Source organism: Primulina eburnea, chromosome 11 (genome assembly GCF_022965805.1).
Source record: "Primulina eburnea isolate SZY01 chromosome 11, ASM2296580v1, whole genome shotgun sequence".
Classification (NCBI taxonomy): domain Eukaryota; kingdom Viridiplantae; phylum Streptophyta; class Magnoliopsida; order Lamiales; family Gesneriaceae; genus Primulina; species Primulina eburnea.
Window position 1 is genome coordinate 2,478,289 of NC_133111.1, and position 22,372 is coordinate 2,500,660.

At 33.5% G+C, this 22,372-nt stretch overlaps 2 protein-coding genes across 2 annotated transcripts; both read right to left on the reverse strand.

Moving 5' to 3' along the window:
• Positions 1-1,864: 1,864 nt before the first annotated feature.
• Positions 1,865-6,852, reverse strand: LOC140804885 (putative lipase ROG1). The gene is made up of 10 exons (XM_073161042.1): positions 6,440-6,852; positions 5,905-5,972; positions 5,122-5,192; positions 4,761-5,000; positions 3,813-3,976; positions 3,641-3,696; positions 3,479-3,531; positions 3,285-3,402; positions 2,956-3,053; positions 1,865-2,152 (listed from the first exon to the last, which is right to left on the reverse strand). Exons 1-10 carry the CDS (start codon positions 6,580-6,582, stop codon positions 2,081-2,083), a joined length of 1,083 nt encoding a protein of 360 aa, XP_073017143.1. The 5' UTR covers positions 6,583-6,852; the 3' UTR covers positions 1,865-2,080.
• An 11,291-nt stretch (positions 6,853-18,143) lies between these two features.
• Positions 18,144-22,150, reverse strand: LOC140804692 (putative nitric oxide synthase). Its single transcript, XM_073160786.1, has 13 exons — positions 21,692-22,150; positions 21,397-21,582; positions 21,183-21,269; positions 20,987-21,066; positions 20,727-20,808; positions 20,301-20,321; positions 20,124-20,169; positions 19,704-19,822; positions 19,396-19,509; positions 19,173-19,280; positions 18,993-19,082; positions 18,753-18,862; positions 18,144-18,620 (listed from the first exon to the last, which is right to left on the reverse strand). The coding sequence occupies exons 1-13, from the start codon at positions 22,112-22,114 to the stop codon at positions 18,371-18,373; spliced, it is 1,716 nt and encodes a 571-aa protein (XP_073016887.1). The 5' UTR covers positions 22,115-22,150; the 3' UTR covers positions 18,144-18,370.
• Between the last annotated feature and the right edge of the window lie 222 nt (positions 22,151-22,372).

Sequence of the window (22,372 nt, forward strand, 5' to 3'; positions counted from 1 at the left end):
AAATCAGTTGTAAACACTACCTTTTTCAAAAACAAGTGAAGGGTACTAATAGAATCAATTGGTTCCATTCATAGGTTTTACGGATTCATAATTTTTTTTTCAAACATTACTCATTTTTTATTCCACATTTTCGTAATCTATGATCACTCTTTTAAAAATAGAATCAGTTGTAAACACTCCATTAATCTTGCTTAAGTTTTGTTTTTTTAGAATACATGAAAATATTATTAAGTCAATCACGTACGATTACATCAGAAATAAAAACAAGTGAAGGGTATAGATAGTTGGTTTGGAGGCAACCAAGGTCTTTCCCAAGCATATAACTTCTTCATGCAAGGTAGGCGGGTATGGTCATGGAAATCACTTCTAAAGAAAACTACATTTTACCTAAACATTGATGAATCTCGTGCTTGATAAATCTTGTGTTCTATATAACGCAGCGGATGAATCGGTCCTCCACCTATAATTTGAGTGCGTTATATCTAAAAGTATTTGGAACAGTGTTCGCGATTGGTTGCACATGAAGAAAACGATGGGAACATCGACGCAATATTGAAGGCTTTTCGGATAATGTATGTATAGAGGTAATTCCACACTTACCAAAATGAATATTGCGGCACTTTCAACTACTATTTACCATGTATGGAATTTGTGGAACAAAGTGATGTTTGATAGCGAGAAGCCACATGTTCAAGAAATAATGAAGAAGATCAAGATTCATACTTATCGTTGTATTCTGACCGCTACCAAACTATTGTTATATTGATGTAATTGTTAGTACCTTGTTAGTTTTATTTGCTGTCTAATATCTCCTGGGAATGTCCAGTGTATTTGTGCAATAAATCTTTTTACCTATTTAATGAGTGGCCAGTTCATAAAAAAAGTGAAGGGTAAATCCAATCCACTTGATCAGACATACAAAAAATGACCCTAACTTGAGAGTATCAATCGATTTTGGCGAGTTCGGGTCATGTCTTCTTCAAAGAAGACACTAAAAAAAATTACAAATCACCGAACCAATCAGCCCAACCCGAACTGATTTTTTACTATCCAACATTATTCTTTATTTTTCAATAAAATAATTAAATAAAGATTCAAAATCCATAATAATATTTTAATTTAAAACTTAATAACAAAACGTCGTCTAAATATTATAATTATGTTTATAGATTTAAATATTTATATTTAAAAGTCTAATTGTCTAAACTATTAATTGTGTTTATGGATTTAAATAGAACAATTTTGATTTTTTCATTACATCTGATATGTTATTGTCACGTCTCCGATGTTTACATAAATGTAAATTATGAATGTGCATCATATCAAAATTGTTAGATATATAAATAATAAATGCTAATTGATAGTGGGATTATATTATTCTGTAGATTTGTATTAATTATTATAATTTTAATGTTTTTATATTCTTTAGATCTCGAGTTGATGATAATTCTATTATTTCACTTAAAGTGATTAAAACAATAGTAAAAATCAAGAATTTTTTTGACTATTAAATTTGTATCAATCTCACTAAAACTTGAAACATAACCTTCAAACTCGTATCAATATCGTTTGCAATCCACAAAATTAATATTTTAGGTGTAGAATTTCAAATATTGAAAATTTGAGCTTAATTTTAACAAGACAAAACGACATGTTTCTTTAATATAAGACAAATCTTGTGTGAGACGATCTCACGTGTCGTATTTGTGAGACGAATCTCTTATTTAGGGTCATCCATGAAAAAAATATTATTTTTTATGCTAAAAGTAAGATTGACTCGTATCACAGATTAAAACCCGTGAGACTGGTATCACATGAAACCCAATCTTAATATAAATGGAGCCCAATTTAATGCAAAGAGCTATTTTAACAACAAAACCTTGCTTTATATTTTCTAGAAAAAACTAACATAGAAGCTGCGAAGCACTTTACAAAGATGAAATATATGTACTAAAATAAAGCGTCACCGTCGTGGTATCGACGAAAGGAAGTGTATGATATATAGGTGAAGACAATTTAGAGATAAATATTTAGTAAAGACAGTATATACACACACACACACACACTTACTTTGAGAGTTCTAAAAGAAAAAGTGATCGATCATGTGTTGTATGACATCGGCACCCTCTGAAGTCATGTGTCCATCTTTGACCTGCAACGTATATAATATATTAAATTGTTACAAAATAGTATGTACGTGGTTAAATAGATATTTTAGACATTAAATTTATATAAAAGTTGCTCAAACACCCTATGCACCACAGGGAATCAGATGAGCTGAAATATTTTAATAATATCTCATGATCAAAATGACCGACGAACAAAACTATTAAAAAAAAACTTAATTTTTTCCATATCATATTTCAGGCTGACTAGAATTCCGACGTTATCTTTGCTAACAATACACTGAAAGATCGAGCTGGATGACATTGATACAACAACCGACAACGTTTAGGTGTTTAGGTAGCATAGATAACGTCCAAACTAGTTCAGTCAGCCTGAAATATGACTTTTAGCACATTAAGTTTTTTTTTTTCTAATTGTTTTGTTTGCTGATCATTTCGATAATTAGCCTATAAGATATTATCAAAATACTTTAACTCGCCAGATTTCCAGGTGGTGCATAAGGTGTTCGTCCAACTTTTATAAAATGTTAATATCTAAGATATCTATTTAATTTTGACAGAAGCGAGATTTGTTTTTGATATTTCAGGACTGGTTTGGTGCAAATGACTCATACGATCATTGAAACGGACATGAACCTCATTACACAAAAAGCGTGGTCCTTCCAACTATGTATATTTTTATTTTTTTCCAACCAAAATTTCCCAGTCCCATAATATTTTTTTAAGGAACGACCAAACTTGAATGAAAACAACATTACTCTGAAACAGAAATATCCAGACTGCATTTCAAGAAAATTAGAGGTTGGAGGAGTCTTATTGAACTGCAGACCTGAATAAGGGAATGGGCAGCATATTTGAACTTGCTTTTATGGAAGCTGACATCTACTTTCTCCCATGACAGCCGAGATAAGCCATTTACCAGCTCTTCTGCATAAGATAACCGCATAATACACTACTTCCATCAACATGATCAACTTATGTCGCACAAAAGTGGAAGTTGTGAAACACAAATAGACTGTTTGATTAGCAAAATATGCCCCGACATCCAAGTTCAATTTAAAATTTATGCCTGTTATGATCAGTGAAAAAATTTCCAGTACCGACATAAGCATCAACGGCAACAGACCCTTCTACTAGATAGAATAGAAAGGCACTAACCTTCCAGCTTATCTAAAACATAATCTTCTTTCAGAGACTCGCTCTGCTCTGCACCACATGCTTTGCACAGCTCTTCATACACAACATGAGGATATTTTTCGTCCACACAGTCCTCCCACTGAAAAATAAGGCTCAATGTTATACAACTGAATTAGCATAAAGAAAATATTACAAGAGTGTATTGAAAATGAGACCTTGGGAAGTTCACTATTGCGCCGAATTGATGATGTTCTCCATCCTACTATATCTAAACTGATATTTGTTAGGAAAACAACGAGTCTGCTAGGTATTAATAAGAAACATGCTAATCAACAATCAAATGTCAACGCTTCAAGGGTCAAATAAACTGTGGATACGGTCATAGCCAACATTTGAATACACCACTCTGCGCTTGAAAGATCGTAAAGCAGACCTGCATGGATGAGTTGTGTTACAGCTAAGACAGTATTCACGTACTTATGTGCTATGATCTTGAAGGCCAGGAATTCAATCCAATAAAAACACAAGTCGTTGAGATGGAGAACATACATGAATGGATATTCTATGTTATCTTCCACCATGCGTCTTAGCAGCGGAGGTTTTCCTCCATCAAAATCATTTAGAAAAAGGTGCCTGCCAGTTCTTCTAAATATCAAATGAATCACAAGACCAGCAACTTTCTCGAAAGCCGGCACACCGAACAGAAAGGGTACCTGACAAATGGAGAAATTTAAGGTAACATTAGAACTCATCCAGTGACTAAGAATGAGAATTAAAGACAAATCAGGAAAATTCAGCATCCCAAAGATGAAATAGAAGAAAACTCGGGCAACAATTTTTCTATCTAAAACTCCAAAAGATAACCTAAATCCAACACCAAATTACTTATCCCTGCTGCCTTATTGGGGACTAACAAAAACATGATAAATCATTCCTGATACTATATCCATGTCACTTAAACGTGATGTGATCGTTTTTTTGAGGCACAGTGTAAATTACACCATAAAATGCCTCCAGATGCACTCATGTCCCTAAGGCCTAAACGAACTCTGACTAAAAATCCCCAGCCTAAAAGACAATTTTGCAATACGTTAAGGGTGTGAGCATAAGTCATATTCTTGTTGTAAAAAAACTTTATTTTCCCCTGAAAAATTATAGGTTAAACTTCCAAAACATTCAATAAATTAATTCCCCAATGCATTCATGATCTTGTGCCCCAAGACTGTAGGAGATTTCAGAAATAAAGTTCCAAGCTGAAAATGAATTTAAAAAGCGCACCCTCCATCAAATGTTAAAGCTAAGTCCAACTACTATTGCATCCTTAAAGAGAGCTCTCTGTTCAAAACCAAGCAATATAACCACTCTGTATCAAAATCTAACAGAAGCATGTAGGTTGATAATATGGTAACCCGAGCCTTTTCAGTGCATTCCCTCATTCAACTAATATTCAACATCTTTAAAAAGGCAATAGATGATACATTGATCAAATAAGTATACCTGTTTATTACCCCTAGAACCAAGATGAGGCGTAGCAACAGTGATAAAGTTCACAGGTTCCAAATCAGCTACTGTACCTTTTAACTTTTCCTTATCTTCATCGACTGATACCTCTTCTGTTCTACTCCCCCATGGTCTATATAATCTCCCAATGGCATATCTTGCCACAAGTCCCCCTACAGAATGTGCAACGAAAGAAATTTTTCTTAAACTAGGCTTCCTTTTGATCACTTCAAGAACCTGAATGGCACGTCAAAGTTTGAATCAAAATGATGGTATCCAGGACCAATGCTGCACATAATATTCACGAAATTAGACTGAAAAACACTAAAAAGCTAAGTAGACCAAAAAGAGAATGTACCTCCTCCACCAATCGTTCACCCATTACATCCACGCCATCCAATGTCAATGATGCCATATTTTTTTCACTACCTGCAAACCAGATGATATTCCATAGAGAAGCAGATTTTGCCAGGCCATAGAAAGGAATTATCTAAAAGGATTCCAAATAATCAATAAATTTCATGGTGCTTCTTTGCAGGCAAAATAAAATGTGAAGTTTCATTGTTTTTCTAAAACTATCTGTTAATGAGACATGAAAGGATTTCAAAAGAAAAAAGAAATTGCCGCATTAGAAACAAAAGATTGACATCATAGTCCCACTTCATACGCCACTATGAAACAACAAACACCATATTAGACAAATAAATGTTTGATAGCCATTGTCAAGACAAGTAAAGATCTTAGCCCTTTTATGATGAATCAGACAGTAGAAAAAAAGGTGTGCAAGTTTGTGGCTACTCCTGAATGATCTTTCAGTAAGAAATTAGGTTCCTCGGTGAATCACAAAACCACCATAAGTACAGGTGGTGACAAAAGAAACAATACAGTATTCGACAATGCATATCATCGTTTACGATCATATAAAGTTTCTCCTAAACCTACATAGTTAATAAATGGTGGATTAGCGTACAGGTTACTCAAAAATGAGAAAATTCCAAGGGTTCTTCTCAATTCCTTTTTCACAGGAGCAAGCTAAACGATTGTGACCATTGAAACATATGAAACATAATTTGCAAGAAGCCCGAAAATTTTCAAAATGCTTGCATTATATTATGCAAACTTGCAAAAATCAACTACTGACAATGAACGAAAACTTTATCAGGAAGCATCTTGACCAAAAGCTCTGCACCAAATTTCCAATCTGAGGCCCTGCGATATCAGAATCACGTGAGAACTTGATGGAAGTCATGTTTTCACAAAGAACAATGAGTTCATAATATTATCTGCAAAAGAGAATCGCTCAAACTCGTGGAATGTATACTATATTCTAAAACAATAATCAAGAGGAAATGACTTACAAGTTACAACCGACACATGTCCAAGAAAAAACAAACCCAGCCAAAAGGGACATCTTGATCAAAGATAAGACGTGCTGCAAACAGCTTAAATACTAAAAGCTATGATGCAATCAAAATTCGGAACTTACCAAATGAAATACTGTAAGATCACATTTGAATGAAATCCAACTTTTCGGAAGAAATACTAGATTCGATAGATGACACAGGAACAAATAGAACACATCCAAAACTCGAAAACGATAATCATCTTAATTTATCATAATTTTGCCAAGAAAGATGAAATATTACAATTCCGCGAGCGCACAAACACACAACTACCTTCCAACAATCCCGTGGACCATAACAACAAGATGATCAGCCGAAGAAACATCTGATTCTTTATCCGAGTACACATCCTCCCCACCGTTTTCCATTCCAACCGACCTCACGACGCCGGTTCCCCCTACTTCTCCATTTTCCATTGCCCCTTAAAAGATGATTAATAAATAAACCTTCCGACAACTTAGCGTTCAATCAAAAATAAAATAAAAAAGTCAAAATTCTTAATAAAATTTTGAATTTATTCCGAATCAAAACTTCGAAATTAACTAGGGTTCCGCAATTAATTCGATTGTAGAAATTTCTACATTGCAAAGAAAGAGGAAGAAGAAGGCGTGAAGAAAAGTGTCTTTGTCCCAAGTGGGTAGACGTTGGCGTGGCGGTCGAATTGTGAGCAAAGCAGGAAAACTGCACCGCATTGAATATATATATATAGAGAGAGAGGCAGGGTGTTTTGCTTTTACTGTTTCGTGCAGTTACTTGACTTCATCCTTTTTGTACGAGTGAGTCTCATGTGAGACCGTTTCACGGGTCATAATTATGAGACGGGTCAATCTTACTCATATTCACAATAAAAAGTAATACTCTTAGCATAAAAAGTAATACTTTTTCATGGGTGACCCAAATAAGAGATCCGTCTCACAAATACGATCCGTGAGACCGTCTCACACAAGTTTTTGCCTTACTCTAGACTATTATCGATAGTTTAAATTAAATTTGATAAATTATAGAGAGATTAAATTGATATTTAAATTGTGGCAAAAACTTGTGTGAGACGGTCTCACGGGTATTATTTGTGAGACGGATCTTTTATTTGGGTCACACATGAAAAAGTATCACTTTTTATGCTAAGAGTATTACTTTTTATTGTGAATATGGGTAGGGTTGACCCGTCTCACAGATTATGATCCGTGAGACGGTCTCACATGAGACTCACTCTTAAATTGTTGAAATTAAAAATAAATAAAAATATGTGTTTAAATTTTTTAAAAAATAACAAAAAACAAAAGTATAATATTAGTAAGATATAATGCTAAAGTTAGAAGAAAAAATTGGTGTCATTTCTAGTTGGTTACTATCACGTCCTCAACTTTAATAAAATAGAATAAATATATTTATAATAATTTCCAACTTATATTAAGGGCAATTTGGAGAAAAATACATCTGCATAAGATTTATTTAAGATTCAGTACCTATTATTTTTTTTTTCTATTTTAGTACCTGACAAAAGATCATTTTAGTTTTTACTACATGTTTCATACCTTTTTACCTTTTTACCATTGTAATTAATAAAAAAAAATTATATAAATACTTATTTTTGTTGGTTATCTTCTCTTTTCACTCATCACCAATGTATTTGGATGACATTTATTTTTAATTTAAATATTTTTTATTTAAAATAAATAAATTCGCAACTAATGATTGAACTTTTTGAAATACTTAGTTTTACTTACGAAATACTTAATTTTAATTTTAAAATACTTGATTTAGTAAATGAAATATGCATAATGTGTATTAAAATACTGGATGTTCGAATATGCAACGCAAATTAACTAAATGTTCTCATTTCCATCCAAGATGCATTTGGATGACACGTTCATTTCATTTAATTATTTTTTTTATTGTTAAAAAACAAATTGCAACTAAGCATTGAAGTTTTTCAAGTACTTATTTTTACTTGCGAAATACCTAATTTCAATTTTAAAAAATACTTGATTTGGTAAATGAAAAACTCATAATGAATATTAAAATATTGAATATTCGAATATGCAACGTAAGTTCACCAAATGCTCGCATTTCTATTCAAGATGCATTTGGATGACATGTTCATTTCATTTAATTATTTTTTTATTGTAAAAAAAAAAAAACAAATTTGTAACTAATCATTGAATTTTTTCAAATACTTACTTTTACTTGCGAAATACCTAATTTCAATTTTAAAATACTTGATTTGATAATTGAGATACCTATAAAAGTTAATAAAATACTGGATATTTTAGTAGGCAATGTAAGTTCACAAAGTGCGCGCATTTTCATTCAAGATGCATTTGGATGAAATGTACATTTCATTTAAATACTTTTTTATTTAAAAAAAATAAATTCGCAACTAAGCATTGAACTTTTTTCAAGTACTTAGTTTTACTTGCGAAATACTTAATTTTAATTTTAAAATACTTGATTTGGTAAATGAAATACTCAGAATGAGTATTAAAATACTGGATATTAAAATATGCAATATAAGTTCACCAAATGCTCGCATTTTCATCCAAGATGCATTTGGATGATATGTTCACTTCATTTAATTATTTTTTATTGTTAAAAAAACAAATTTGTAACTAAGCATTGAACTTTTTCAAGTACTTAGTTTTACTTGCGAAATACCTAATTTCAATTTTAAAATACTTGATTTGGCAAATGAGATACTCAGAATATGTATTAAAATAATGGATATTCGAATATGCAACGTAAGTTCACCAAGTGCTCGTATTTTCATCCAAGATGCATTTGGATGACATGTTCATTTCATTTAATTATTTTCTTTATTTAAAAAAAATTGCAACTAAGTATATAAAATTTTGAAGTACTTACTTTTATTTGCGAAATACCTAATTTCAATTTTAAAATACTTGATTTGGTAAATGAGATACTCAGAATGCGTATACTGGATATTCGAATATGCAATGTAAGTTCACCAAGTACTCGCATTTCTATCCAAGCTACATTTGGATGACATGTTCGTTTAATTTAATTGTTTTTTATTCTAAAAAAACAAATTTGCAACTAAGCATTGAACTTTTTTAAGTACTTAATTTTACTTGCGAAATACCTAATTTCAGTTTTAAAATACTTGATTTGGTAAATGAGATACTCATAATGAGTATTAAAATACTGGATATTTGAATATGCAACGTAAGTTCACAAAGTTCTCGGATTTCCTTCTAAGATGCATTTGGATGACATGTTCAAGAACTTTTCAGCAGCTACAAAGCTTTGAAAGAGAAAAATAAGCTTGAAGCGAATATTTGAAGATTTCCAGACAATGTTCTTCGAGACAATAGCCTCTGATAGGAACGAGTAGCATAATCCGTGGATTTACAATTTACATAGGAATATAAAGTCGGATACCCGTCGATAGTCATAGTCCAGTAGGTCGAAATAAAACGACATGCAATTCACCCTTGATAAATATTAAAGAGATTTAATTACTTCATTGAGTTGAATTAGTTTGACATAGCTTGAGAGGGCATGTTCAATTGGATAGGAAATCTCTTTAAAAGAATAGATCATTGTCGAACGAATTAAGTAGATTAGCGAGAGGTAGGTGAACCGAGATTCTCAACAAATTCATTTCTCATTGAACTTTAATCAATCATTCTAGCTTATTTATTTCATCATTTAATCCTTGAACCATTTCATTGAGTTTTTATTTAATAATTGTAGTAGTAAACAATCATCTGAAGTATCGCCGCTAAAAATTGAATAACTGATAATAATAATTGAGAAATACAGTCCTTAAAGGAACTATATTCATACTCTTGTACACTATATTATTACTTGATATCGTGCACTTGCGATTATTTCTACCTTGAATATTATTAATTTTTACTAAGAATTTTACAATAAAAGTTTTGTCCGATCACTAAGCATTGAATATTTTGAAGTACTTACATTTACTTGCGAAATACCTAACTTTAATTTTAAAATACTTGATTTGGTAAATGAGATACTCATAATATGTGATATAATACTGGATATTTGAATTTGTAACTTAAATTCAGTCATGGTTGGTTTTTTCAACTAAGATTTATTAGAATACTTATTCATGTCATTTAAAGAAATGAACATAGTTCATTACTGATCCGTGGAGTAAGAGTAAGTTGTTTGTAGATCAAAATAAGCACTTACCTTTAACAAAAATATAGTAGCATACTTGTCCCGTAGTAAAAGTAAGTTCTTTCTTTGTATACCGAAATAAATTGTTATTTTTATTTCATGAGGAGTGATGAACAATGTATTTGTTAAAATTTCAAATGCATTGAAATTGCATCATGATGCATATTAGAAATATCAAGTATTTTATTACTTATTCTGAGTATCTCATTTATGAAATCAAGTATTTTGAAACTGAAATTAGGTACTTATCAAGTAAGCTAATTACTTTAAAAGTTTCATGCTTAGTTGAGAATTTGATATATTTTTTTAAAAAATAGATATCACATGAGAAGGATATGTCGTCCAAATACATCTTTCAAGGAAAGACCAACACCTGGTGAACTTACGTTGCATATTCGAATATCCAATATTTTAATACCCATTATGAGTATCTCATTTATCAAATCAAGTATTTTAAAATTGAAATTATGTATTTCGCAAGTAAAAGTAAGTATTTGAAAAAATTCAATGCTTAGTTACGAATTTGTTTTTTTTTTACAATAAAAAAATAATTAAATGAAATGAACATGTCATCCAAATGCATCTTGAATGGAAATGCGAGCATTTGGTGAACTTACGTTGCATATTCGAATATTCAGTATTTTAATATTCATTATGAGTATTTCATTTACCAAATCAAGTATTTTAAAATTGAAATTAGGTATTTCGCATGTAAAAATAAGTACTTCAAAAAGTTCAATGCTTAGTTGTGAATTTGTTTTTCTTTTAAAAATAAAAAATATTTAAATGAAATGTACATGTCATCCAAATGCATCTTGGATGGAAATGCGAGCATTTGGTGAAATTACATTGCCTACTAGAATATCTAGTATTTTATTAACTTTTATGAGTATCTCAATTACCAAATCAAGTATTTTAATACTGAAATTAGATATTTCGCAAATAAAACTAAGTACTTGAAAAAGTTCAATGCTTAATTGCGAAATTGTTTTTCTTAGATAAAAAAATAATTAAATGAAATGAACAAGTCATCCAAACGGATCTTGGATGAAAATACGAGCACTTGGTGAACTTGAATTGCATATTCGAATATTCAGTATTTTAATATCTATTCGGAGTATCTCATTTACCAAATCAATTATTTTAAATCTGAAATTAGGTATTTCACAAGTAAAACTAAGTACTTGAAAAAGTTCAATGGTTAATTACGAATTTGTGTTTTTAAAAATAAAAAAATAATAATTAAATGAAATGAACATGTCATCCAAATAGATCTTGGATGTAAATACGAGCACTAGGTGAACTTGCGTTACATTTTCAAATATCCAGTATTTTAATACCAATTTTGAGTATGTCATTTACTAAATCAAGTATTTTAAAATTGAAATTTAGTATTTCCAAGTAAAATAAAATATTTCAAAAAGTTCAATACTTAGTTGTGAATTTTTTTTAAAATAAAAAAAATATTTTAATTCAATGTAGATGTCATCCAAATGTATTCGAGAATGATAAGTGGAAAGATAAGGACCAACAAAAATAGGAATTTAAATAATTTTTTATTAGTTAAAAAGGGTAAAAAAGTAAAAATGCTTAAAACATGTAGTAAAAATTAAGTTGATCTTGTGTCAGGTATTAAAATACAAAATAAAACATATGGGTACTGAATCTTAAAAAAATCATTGACAGATGTATTTTTCACTAAATTACCGTTATATTAATAATGTTCTATGTCAAATTAATATATAATATAATGTTTAAGTGAGCAAGTTACGGATAGAGGTGTTAGCAGCAGCTTTTGATTATTGTGATTTATTAGACTAGTGTACGCCAAATTATTTATCATAAAAAAGGCAAAAACTTGTGTGAGACGGTCTCATGGGTCAAATTTTGTGAGACGGATCTTTATTTGGGTAATCCATGAAATAGTATTGCTTTTTATGCTAAGAGTACTACTTTTTGTGGTGAATATGGGTAGGGTTGACCCGTCTCACAGATTGATATCCGTGAGACGGTCTCACATGAGACCTACTCCATAAAAAATTTATGAAACTGTGTCACGAATCAATTTTATAATTTATTAGACTTGTTCACGTTTATATTTGTATGATTCTCTCATTCACAGTATAGTTTGTTGGAAAAAACTTGTGTGAGACGGTCTCACGGGTCGTATTTGCGAGACAGATATCTTATTTCGGTTATCCATTAAAAAGTATTACTTTTTATGCTAAGAATATTACTTTTATTGTGAATATAGGTAGAGTTGACCCATCTCACATATTATGATCCGTGAGACGGTCTCATATGAAAGTAACTCTAGTTTGTTAGTATCATGACATCATGTTATATATTTGTGGAAGTAGTCGAAAGAAGATGCAATCTCCTCCTCCAATGGGAAGATGGGAAACAAGAAGTCGAAGATATGGAAGATGATATTAGATATTGGAAATGGGGCACAAATGGTCTCTACTCAGTTAAATCTGGGTATCTTCTTGAGACTGGATGCTTTCGTCCTCCTGAATCACAATCTGCCTATAGCTTAGAGAGTTGGTGGAAAATTATATGGAAGATTCATATCCCACAAAAAATCAAGATATTTCTTTGGCGAGCGAGCAATGATTTGTTACCTACTGAAGGAAACCTGTTCAGGCGACATATCCATGCTTCAGGTTGCTGTTTTTTCTGTGGTTCGCCGGATGCCACGACAAGCCATAGCCTCCTCTTTTGCCACAAAGTTCGTGATGTCTGGAAAGCTACCAAATTTTGGTCTTGTTTAAAGAAAGGCAAGCTACTGCCATTCATCCTTTGTGGTTTGAGTTTAATGAATTATTTTTCTTTAGCTGAATTTGAGCAGTTTGCTGTGATTGCATGGGCTGTATGGACAGATTTGTGCAAAATCAAGCACAATATTCAGTTCACGAACAAAGAAATTAAGGTAGATTGGGTCTACTCTTATCTTGAACAATTTCAGAATGCTCGTATTGCTTATTGTGTTACGTCTGAGTCATCAAAGATTGTTACAAATGATAAATGGGAGCCTCCCCCCATGGGTGACTTACGACTCGACGTGGATGCAGGTCTTAAGGAGAGTCTTGGTATCTGTAGTGTAGGTGCTGTTATTCGTAACCACCTAGGTATGATTTGTGCAGCCTCTGCATATTGTTTTCGCTTCACAGGTTCAGTGGTAGATGCAGAGCTTTATGCAATACATTTCGGCATGTTGCTAGCTTTGAGATGCGACTTCCATAATGTGCGAATATTTTCAGATTCTAGTGTTGCAGTCAAGATGGTGATTTCGCCTTCGGTTTGTCTTAATCACCAAGGAGTTTTAGTTTCCAACATTTTGGATCTTCTTGTTCATGGCAGATTTTTTGGTTTTAATCATGTTAGCAGATGTGCGAATCGTGTAGCGCATTCTCTCGCTCCTTTTGCCTTTTCCCACCCTTCACCTTTGTGTTGGGTTGATGTTTTGTACCCATCGTGGCTGATGGATGTAGCTTCTTTGGATTTAATCTAATGATTTAGTTTCTTCTCAAAAAAAAAAAGTAGTAGGTATTATATGTTATGGAATTTTTAGTTTGACATGTTAGTGTATATGTTGGGACTCATTTGTTTCATCCAATTATCAGACCCCTAAAATATTATTATCCTATAACAAAATATCAATACAAACATAATTTTTTTTTTTTTTTGAAACCAAAACCGAACAAATTTCATTAGCTCAAACCAAGTTCATTACAATCATGAATTAAAGCATCATAAATAAAACTAGGAGCATCAAAGAGGACACAAGGACTAGCATGAGAAATGGCCGCCCGAGCAAGGTTGTGGGCAACCATATTCGCTTGTCGTCTAGTAAAGTGAACTTTGTAGTGGCGTTCTCTTGACAAAAGTGAGCAGCATTCTCCAATAATTGTTCCAAACTCACTACGATCTACCTCATTTGAGTGCACCGCCTCCACCACGGTTTTCGAATCTGTTTCAAAAATAATCTGTTGCATATCCAAGGATGCGGCCCAAGTTATGGCATCAAGTAGCGCCTTTGCTTCTGCTTCTCGGACTTCAATTGACCCCTGAAAATTGAGCATCCTACAGACCATAAACTCACCCTTTGAATCCCGAACCACCGCTGCAGAGCCAATCAAGCACGACTCCCTAAAGATTGCCGCATCGACATTGCATTTCATGAAGCCCGTTGGTGGACTTTTCCAATTAAGCTCCTCCACAGGTGCATTCTGCCGCATTCCAGAGTTTGTCATTTCTGTATTTCCAGATGCTCCATATAGTCATGAACATGGTGGGCAATAACTTATGAGGCCAGCATTCCAGACAACCAAAGAACCATTGCATAAATGAATCTGAGTTATTTGCTTTATCATTTACCAGGTGCGCCAAGTTTACAGCTTTCCAACAAGCCTGAGCGTAGGAGCAATCAATGAACAAGTGCCAGTTATTCTCATTTCCTGAGCCACATAAAGCGCAGATGGAAGGTACGTCAATACGACGACTAAGCAAGTTCTGCCTGCACGGGTTGCAATTTCTTACAGCTTTCCAGATGAAGAATTTTACCTTTGGTGGTACTTGGACTGTCCACATTCGATTCCATGATCCAGGTGCAGGTTGTGCACCATTTGGATTTGCGATACTTGTCATAAGAAGCCTGTACCCCGATTTAACTGTATAGCACCCATCTCTACTGAAATGCCATAATCGAATATCCTCAGAGGCAGCTGTGGGTACTGGTATTTTCAAGATTTCCTCAATATCCCTTTGTTCAAAGATGGCTTGCAGTGTCGTGGCCTGCCATTGATGTAAGTCTATGTCGATAAGCTCATTCACTGTCTTGCCACGATGCTCTTCATCAAGGGATGTTTGGATATAAAAATTTGCAGGATCACGTAACCAAGGATCTGTGCCGATGTTGATAGATTTGCCATCACCAATTTTCCAACGTGTTCCTCGTGCCAGTATAGCTTGGGAGCACCAGATGCTTCGCCATATGAAGCTAGGATTAGATCCTAGGCTTGCATTCAAGAATCCCTTTTTCGGATAATATTTAGCTTTGAGGAGCCGAGAAGATAAAGCATCAGGGGCCGCGATAAGTTTCCAGCCTTGCTTCCCAAGCATAGCGAGGTTATAGCCTTCCAAATTCCGATAGCTCAACCCACCAAATTCTTTTCGTATACACAGCCTATCCCAAGACATCCAATGAATCCCCCGTGCCCCATTTGGATTGGACCCCCACCAAAAAGAGTTCATCATTCGTTGAAGTTCATCCAGTAGAGAATTTGGTAACAAGAAGCACTGCATGCAATACGTGGGCAGAGCATGAGCCACAGATTTTAGGAGTACATCGCGGCCTGCCATGGATAGAGAGGTTCCTTTCCAACTTTGAATTCGCGTCCACAGCCTCTCCCGTAGGTACCTGAATACAACCTTCTTCTTGCTACCAATTAACGAAGGAAGTCCCAGATATTTTCCAGTGTCTAGCGGGTTCACCACCTCAAGTAAAATATAATAAAAATAGGAAACATATTTAAAACCAGAAACCATGGAATGAAAATTAAGAGTGATATAAGAAAGATAAAAACTTGTGTGAAACGGTCTCACGGGTCGTAGTTTGTGAGACATATCTCTTATTTGAGTCATCCATGACAAAATATTAATTTTTATGCTAAGAGTATTATTTTTTATTGTGAATATCGGTAGGATTGATCTGTCTCACAAATAAAGATTCGTGAGATCGTCTCACCAGAGAGTATTCATGAAATAAAAAAATTCCACATCCTTACAGCTAGCTAGCTCCACATATCTCCAAGAACAGATCCAATGTCAAATAATTTGAAGTACATCATTGTGCCGAATGTACAGAAAACACTTTGATACTGTTAGTTACTTTAGTGTATGTCTCATTAGTTTTGATGAACGTGTGACTTGTTTCGGTTTAAGCAACTCGAACCCAATCGAATTGACACCCACCAACCTTTTCGACTTAAGAGGTGATCACTATCAGTAATCTTGACGAGATTGAGATTCTAAGATTTACATGCGAAGAAATTTGTATTAACTACCCCAAAATTATGCAAAAAACTTGAAACAGACACTATTGAGTTACAAACCAAAAAAGAGAACCGTTTTTCCAAAAATGGATTATGCTAAAATCATACACGATGCAATCCGGGAGTTCCCCATGTGCTAATGTCCACGAAGATTACATGAGATGATGAGTTAGTCGTCAGAACTATAATAACTTGATTATTGTAAAATGGGCAAAGCGGCACAACATAATGATTCCTTCTCCTTGAAAAGAATATGGTAGAGCCCAAAAATCAGTACCCGTAAATCGCATGTATACTTTAATAGGCTAATTAATTTAATTGATTTAAAAGAACTAAATGATGAATTCGACTTGTTTAATTTACTTTAAATATTTATATGTTTATTTTTATGAAATTTAAATGTATTTCTTGAGTTTGAGTTTTTCAGGCGAATGTTCGATGTTTGGCTGGAGATAGAAGACCGGAGACGATTAAGGCGATAAAATTAAATTTTATATTTTTATTTTAACCAAAAAAAAATTGTTATTTTAAATTATGTATGAATTTTAGTATTTTAAATTCTAAATTATTACACGATTTATAAGATTTTAACTGCTTTACATGTAAACTTGGAATTTGAGGATTTAATCTTTAAATTGGGTGTAAAATATTTTTAAGCTGAATTTTATGCCTTAATTAAATTATTTAATTAGTATTTAAGTTAAATTAAGATTTTAGGTACACCATTTAACTATATCGAAATTTGGAAATTTTAATCTAAAAATTTGGTACTAGAATATTTTATTAAATTTTTTAGTGGGTCTAAATAATTAAATCAGTATGAGTGTAGCCTATTAATTTATTTTATTAGACTTTTCCTAACCCTAATTATTTATACTAATTACACACACCTACACCCAAACACATACACCCCAACGCGCGCACACACACGTTACTTTTGGTGAAAAAGCTGGGGTTGTGTCTCCCTTGAGCAGCAGCCTCTTGAGCACTCATCCTAGCAATATTTCTGGAGATTTTGGTGAGTTTTTGTTAAGAAAAAACGATCGTCATCCGTTCATCCTCCACGTACCCTCGTGCCGATATTCGTTTATTTGAGCGTTTAGACGCAAAGACATGTATAATTTTTTTTACGTATCGATTTCGTCATATTATGTATTTTGATGTATATTGTGCATGAAAATTCGTTAATTATATGCAAAGTTCGATGGATTATGGTTTAAACGATTTCTAGAAAATTTTTTGTTACAAAACTCGTCACCCTCTGTATTTCAAATTTTACGACTTATAGGTTGGTTTTCTGAAAATGTTTTTCTGAGATGGTTTCACGATCTGTCTCACACAAATTTTTGTCTTTTTTCTATTGTGTTAACTAATAATTTAAATTGTCTAATCTAACTTTTAACTAGAGAAAAATGTCAATATACAAACAAGGTTCTTAAAAAATTTAAGATGTTTCAAAATAAATTACTTTATTTCTAAAGTAAAATCAACTTTTGTCATCTCTATTCATCTTGGAAAAAAGTGAAGTAAAATAAATATATTTAAGAAAACAATAAAAGTAAATTACAACATCTATTTCTTTATATGACAATCAAGCATATTAATCACTGTAACAATGTATTTTATAATCAATCGAAAAAATTCATAAAAAAAGTTGCAATATTGTTTAAGTAACACTTGACTCAAGGTGGAATTTTAAAAATTATTATATGTTGTTACATTTATTATAATAATAGATTTGATGATTATAAATCTTGAACAGAAGAAAAAAATACAATTGACAGCAGAGTAAACATCAAATGTCCCATGAAACAAACCAAGTGGTATTTTTCATCGCCTTCACAGCCAATCGACGCAACTGGTTGTTTTTGTTTTTACTTGGAACGGCCACACATTCTTATTCAATTATTCCGTTCATGAAGTTGATCCTCGTACGATGGTGATAGGGGAAACAAGATGTGATTCATATTTGCCATCTATGTTAGAAGTACCATTTCGGTCTTACTTCCTCTTCCTTTTCTGTCAGGTCGTTATACTGATACCATTCGCCTCCGGCATTGCCAACTGGTAAAGGAGGCCGAACAAAAATCTCTACCGGCTTGGGGAGATGGATCTTTAAAGTTATCACTCCACTCTCTTCTACTTCACTTGGATCAGATGATTTAAGAAATTGGCTGAACGGTTCCACAGATATCCACCCGAGCCCTGATATAGCTACATCACAGGCAGGCCTAGAGAGGAATAGGGATGTAGAAAAGATAAATTATGGAAACGAAATTTTCTGCACACAGACAGTGAAATTGCCAGACCTTGTTGAGTTGTTACAAAAAAAGATTGACATGGTTTAGCGGGACTTTATGTACCTCTGAATATCTTGATATTTCAATTGCAATTCGCGCTTTGCTTCAAGACCTGCCCAGTTTTCCGCCTTCTGTTTCCCATTTGGTGGTGTCAGTAAAGTCCCAATTTCTTTCTGCAACCATAAATTCTCTGTCATTCTTTCAAGGATATCGAAACAAACATAGCTCTAGATCCAAGCATTTGTATCAAATACAGAAGATAAAGGTTCACAACTTTTCCATGTTTTAGGGCTGCGTGCTTACCCTGTAAAATTCTTCTGCCTCTTCAGTGGGTACCATATGAAGTTGCAGTGCCTTCGGGCCATAGAACGTTAAACGCGTCTCTGGAAGAACCTAGACAAGAAGGCAGAAGTTAAACGACAAATCACAGGAAAACTCAATACATCTAATTATTGTATTTGCGCAAGAAGGTGAATTGAAAACCTTAATAATATCAATTCGTACTAGACCACCCCAGAAAATAGAGAAACCAATCAAGCCATTTGATCTGAAGCGATCCGTCATTGACTTGTCCAAACTAAGCTGAGGGTTCTAGCTTACACCAGAGGGGGAAAAACCCACCAAAACAAAAAGGAAAAGAAATCAGCACGCAAATAAACCAGCAGAAAATTTCATGGAGAAGATTGAAAACGAAAAAAAAACATACAGGAAGTGGCAGGCCTCGAAGTCGACTTTGGGGTGCAAGAGCAGGTAGATCTTCTGAATGGACCACAGCAGCTTGCCTATGGTGAAGATGGACTCCAGGTGTGTCGTATAATTTCTACGAACAGGCGGAAACAATTTTCTAATTTTGCAGAATTGTTGTGAGGTGCATATGAAATAAGAATCGACAACACAGATTGAAGATGAGAGTATTTACAAAGGGCGATTTCAAGCAGACCATTTGCAATAAATAAATTAGTATACAATCCTGTTCGTAAGAGAATCGAGAACCATCGGTTATTTGAGACTTACTCCGCCACCTAGGAAAGCATCAATCTGAATCGGACCCAATGTGGTTCCAGGGACTGCTGATTGGATGGGTTTGTATCTTTGTGCTGCAGCTGCTACTGGATCCTTATAAGACATAATTTCTGATAACAGATTTTGATTATAAGAACATAGCCTATGATTGAAGAGAAATCAGTAAACAATTAATGGGATTATTTTCAATCAATGCTCTCAGGCATATCCCACTAACCAATCATTTCTTCTTATATAGAATTTAACTACCAACCCATGATGAAACATCTGGCCTATGTGAGTAAAAAGGTTTTTCGTAGCATATAAGTTTAAGAATTCTAGAAAGATACAAGTAATTTGTAAAAGAAAGTGACTTTTATACGTGGATAAGAGAAGAATATCAGAGAAATTCAGTTAATGGTATTAGCTTACTCAATAAAGCATTGATGAATGCAGATTTTCCCACATTAGCTGAGCCCTGTTAAATAAATTTAGTACGAAAATTACTCTCTTGGTTGCATGAGAATTAACTGGAGGACAGACATCATCTGAAAAAGTAGCAGGTTGTTTAAAATGGGCAAAAACCCTGTATTTCGTTTGTACACCTACCAGAATGTAGACATCTCTCCCCTGCAATAAAACAAATGTGGGGTCAATTTAAGAGAGAAGCAGAAACGAACCATAATAACAAATTACACTTATTTCCAGTAAAAGACTGAAAATGGTAAAAAAATTATTAAGATCAATATAACAACTAGGAAAGAAGCAAAGAGTACACAGGGGTTAAATCATCTGAATTCCCGACTGTCCAATGAAAGACAGGAGTACAATCCCAAGAAAAATCCTAAAGCAATAAATACAAATTCTAGAAAACTCAGATCACAATGAAGTAATGTCAACAAAAATTATTGTGTTTCAACTTTCAACTATATGCAAAAAAAAAAAGAATTTAAGTAGGCACGATATACAAATTCAGACATTTTGTCTGTTCAATTCAAGAACGAAAGAAGAAGCCAAATCCATGGTATAGCCCACCTTTTTCTCTTTCTGAATTTCGGAAATCACTCCAGTGATGCCAACTAAAGACTTTGAACTTGTTAAATGTACAGATAGTACACTGCAACATGAGTATTCTGCATTAGCAAAAAATGTCCGTAGCCTCTATAATAACATATGAGAATAGAAAATTGCCGAAAGACAAGAAACAGATGATATAAATGATAAAGTGGCGAAGATATCCATTAGGACATGCTTGCAATCTTCAAAGGAAACCATGTACATGGTAAAATTCATACTTCAGCTTCTTCTTCATTGTTGCCTCCACGACCCAGTCACCGACACAATTAAGATCAGTCCCTTTTGGAAGCAGATCGACCTAGAAACGATTAGCACAAGCAAATAGTTTTCTTGAAACAATCTATAATTCCCAAAGCCAAAAAAGGTGTAATTCATGGAGGAAGTACAGGAATCGAAACCTTGAACTTTTCATACCTTAGTCACTACGAGTATAATGGGATTTGCTCCAGCAATATCACGAATGTGACTCAAAAAGCTGCCATTGAAATCCACTACGTCAACCTGCAGATAATTTGCTGAAATTTCAATAAATTGGCACAAAATATTTATTATCTACAACTGGATTACTGAAGAATAAGGTCCCAAATTAATAGCCAGCAGGCAGGAAACTGAAGAACTATATAATCACCAATTTGACAATTAGAGCTTTCTCGTGGCGCAAATGTGATAGCTTTTTCCTAAGCTCTTCCGCTGTAACAAATTGCTTTCCACCAGCATAACCTCCATTTCCACCAACAGCAGTAATCATATGCCCATGAGATAAAAGTCGACACCTCCCACATATCACAGTCCTTAGCTGCCTATGCTTCTTTTTCTGCACACCATCCCATATTAATTTATCAACCAACAATCAGCCCGTTTTTTTAATAAAAGAAACATTAAAGCAATATATCTAGCAAATTACTTTATTAATTAACTGATACCAAATCATAAGTTTCGGGTTCCACGTAACCCGGGGAATCGTGTTCAGTAGTCTGTAAAGGGGCTCCGCAGCCGTAACAACTATAAACTGTAAAAGAAGAACCCTTCGAAGAAGCTTTGTCTTTATCATTATTCTTTTTGTTCTTCATTTCAGACAGGACGGAGGTGGAAGCAGCTGACGATTGGTGGCGCTGGAGGAAGAAGTCTCCACGGGTCGGTGCGGATGGTCCAAGACCATCGGGTTCGGGCGTAGATGCATAAGATTCGGCATTTATTTCGGTTTTGAATTGGGTGGATTTGCAAATGATAAAAGATTTTGGATTGTTGATGTGGAATTTGAATAGAGGTGGCTTAGGGTTAGGGTTTAGGAAAAGCGGAGAAGAGAAGAAAGGGGAAATCGAAAGGGTTTTACGCGCCAACTCCATTGATGATAGAGTGAGCTTTCCAGTACGAAGACACAAATGTCCTTCCGAAGGTCAATTGTCTATTTTAATAAAATAAATAATAAATCTAACTACCGAAATATCAAATAAAATATTTTTTTCAAAAAAACAATTGTACTTGAACCTTATCAAAAAATATATAAAAAATTATAATAAATCTAAAGTTAAAATAATACGAATAAACACTAATAATATCTAAATCAGGGATCGATGAACAAAATTCCACTTAACCAAAATGAT

Coding starts and splice junctions, on each gene's coding strand:
- LOC140804885 (XM_073161042.1), bottom strand. CDS start 6,582: ATGGAAAATGGAGAAGTAGGGGGAACCGGCGTCGTGAGGTCGGTTGGA. Junction 3,697..3,812: donor AACATAGAATATCCATTCAT/GTATGTTCTCCA, acceptor TCATCCATGCAG/GTCTGCTTTACGATCTTTCA. Junction 2,153..2,955: donor CTGCCCATTCCCTTATTCAG/GTCTGCAGTTCA, acceptor TATACGTTGCAG/GTCAAAGATGGACACATGAC.
- LOC140804692 (XM_073160786.1), bottom strand. CDS start 22,114: ATGGAGTTGGCGCGTAAAACCCTTTCGATTTCCCCTTTCTTCTCTTCT. Junction 21,583..21,691: donor AACCCGAAACTTATGATTTG/GTATCAGTTAAT, acceptor GATGGTGTGCAG/AAAAAGAAGCATAGGCAGCT. Junction 19,823..20,123: donor ATTCATCAATGCTTTATTGA/GTAAGCTAATAC, acceptor ATCTGTTATCAG/AAATTATGTCTTATAAGGAT.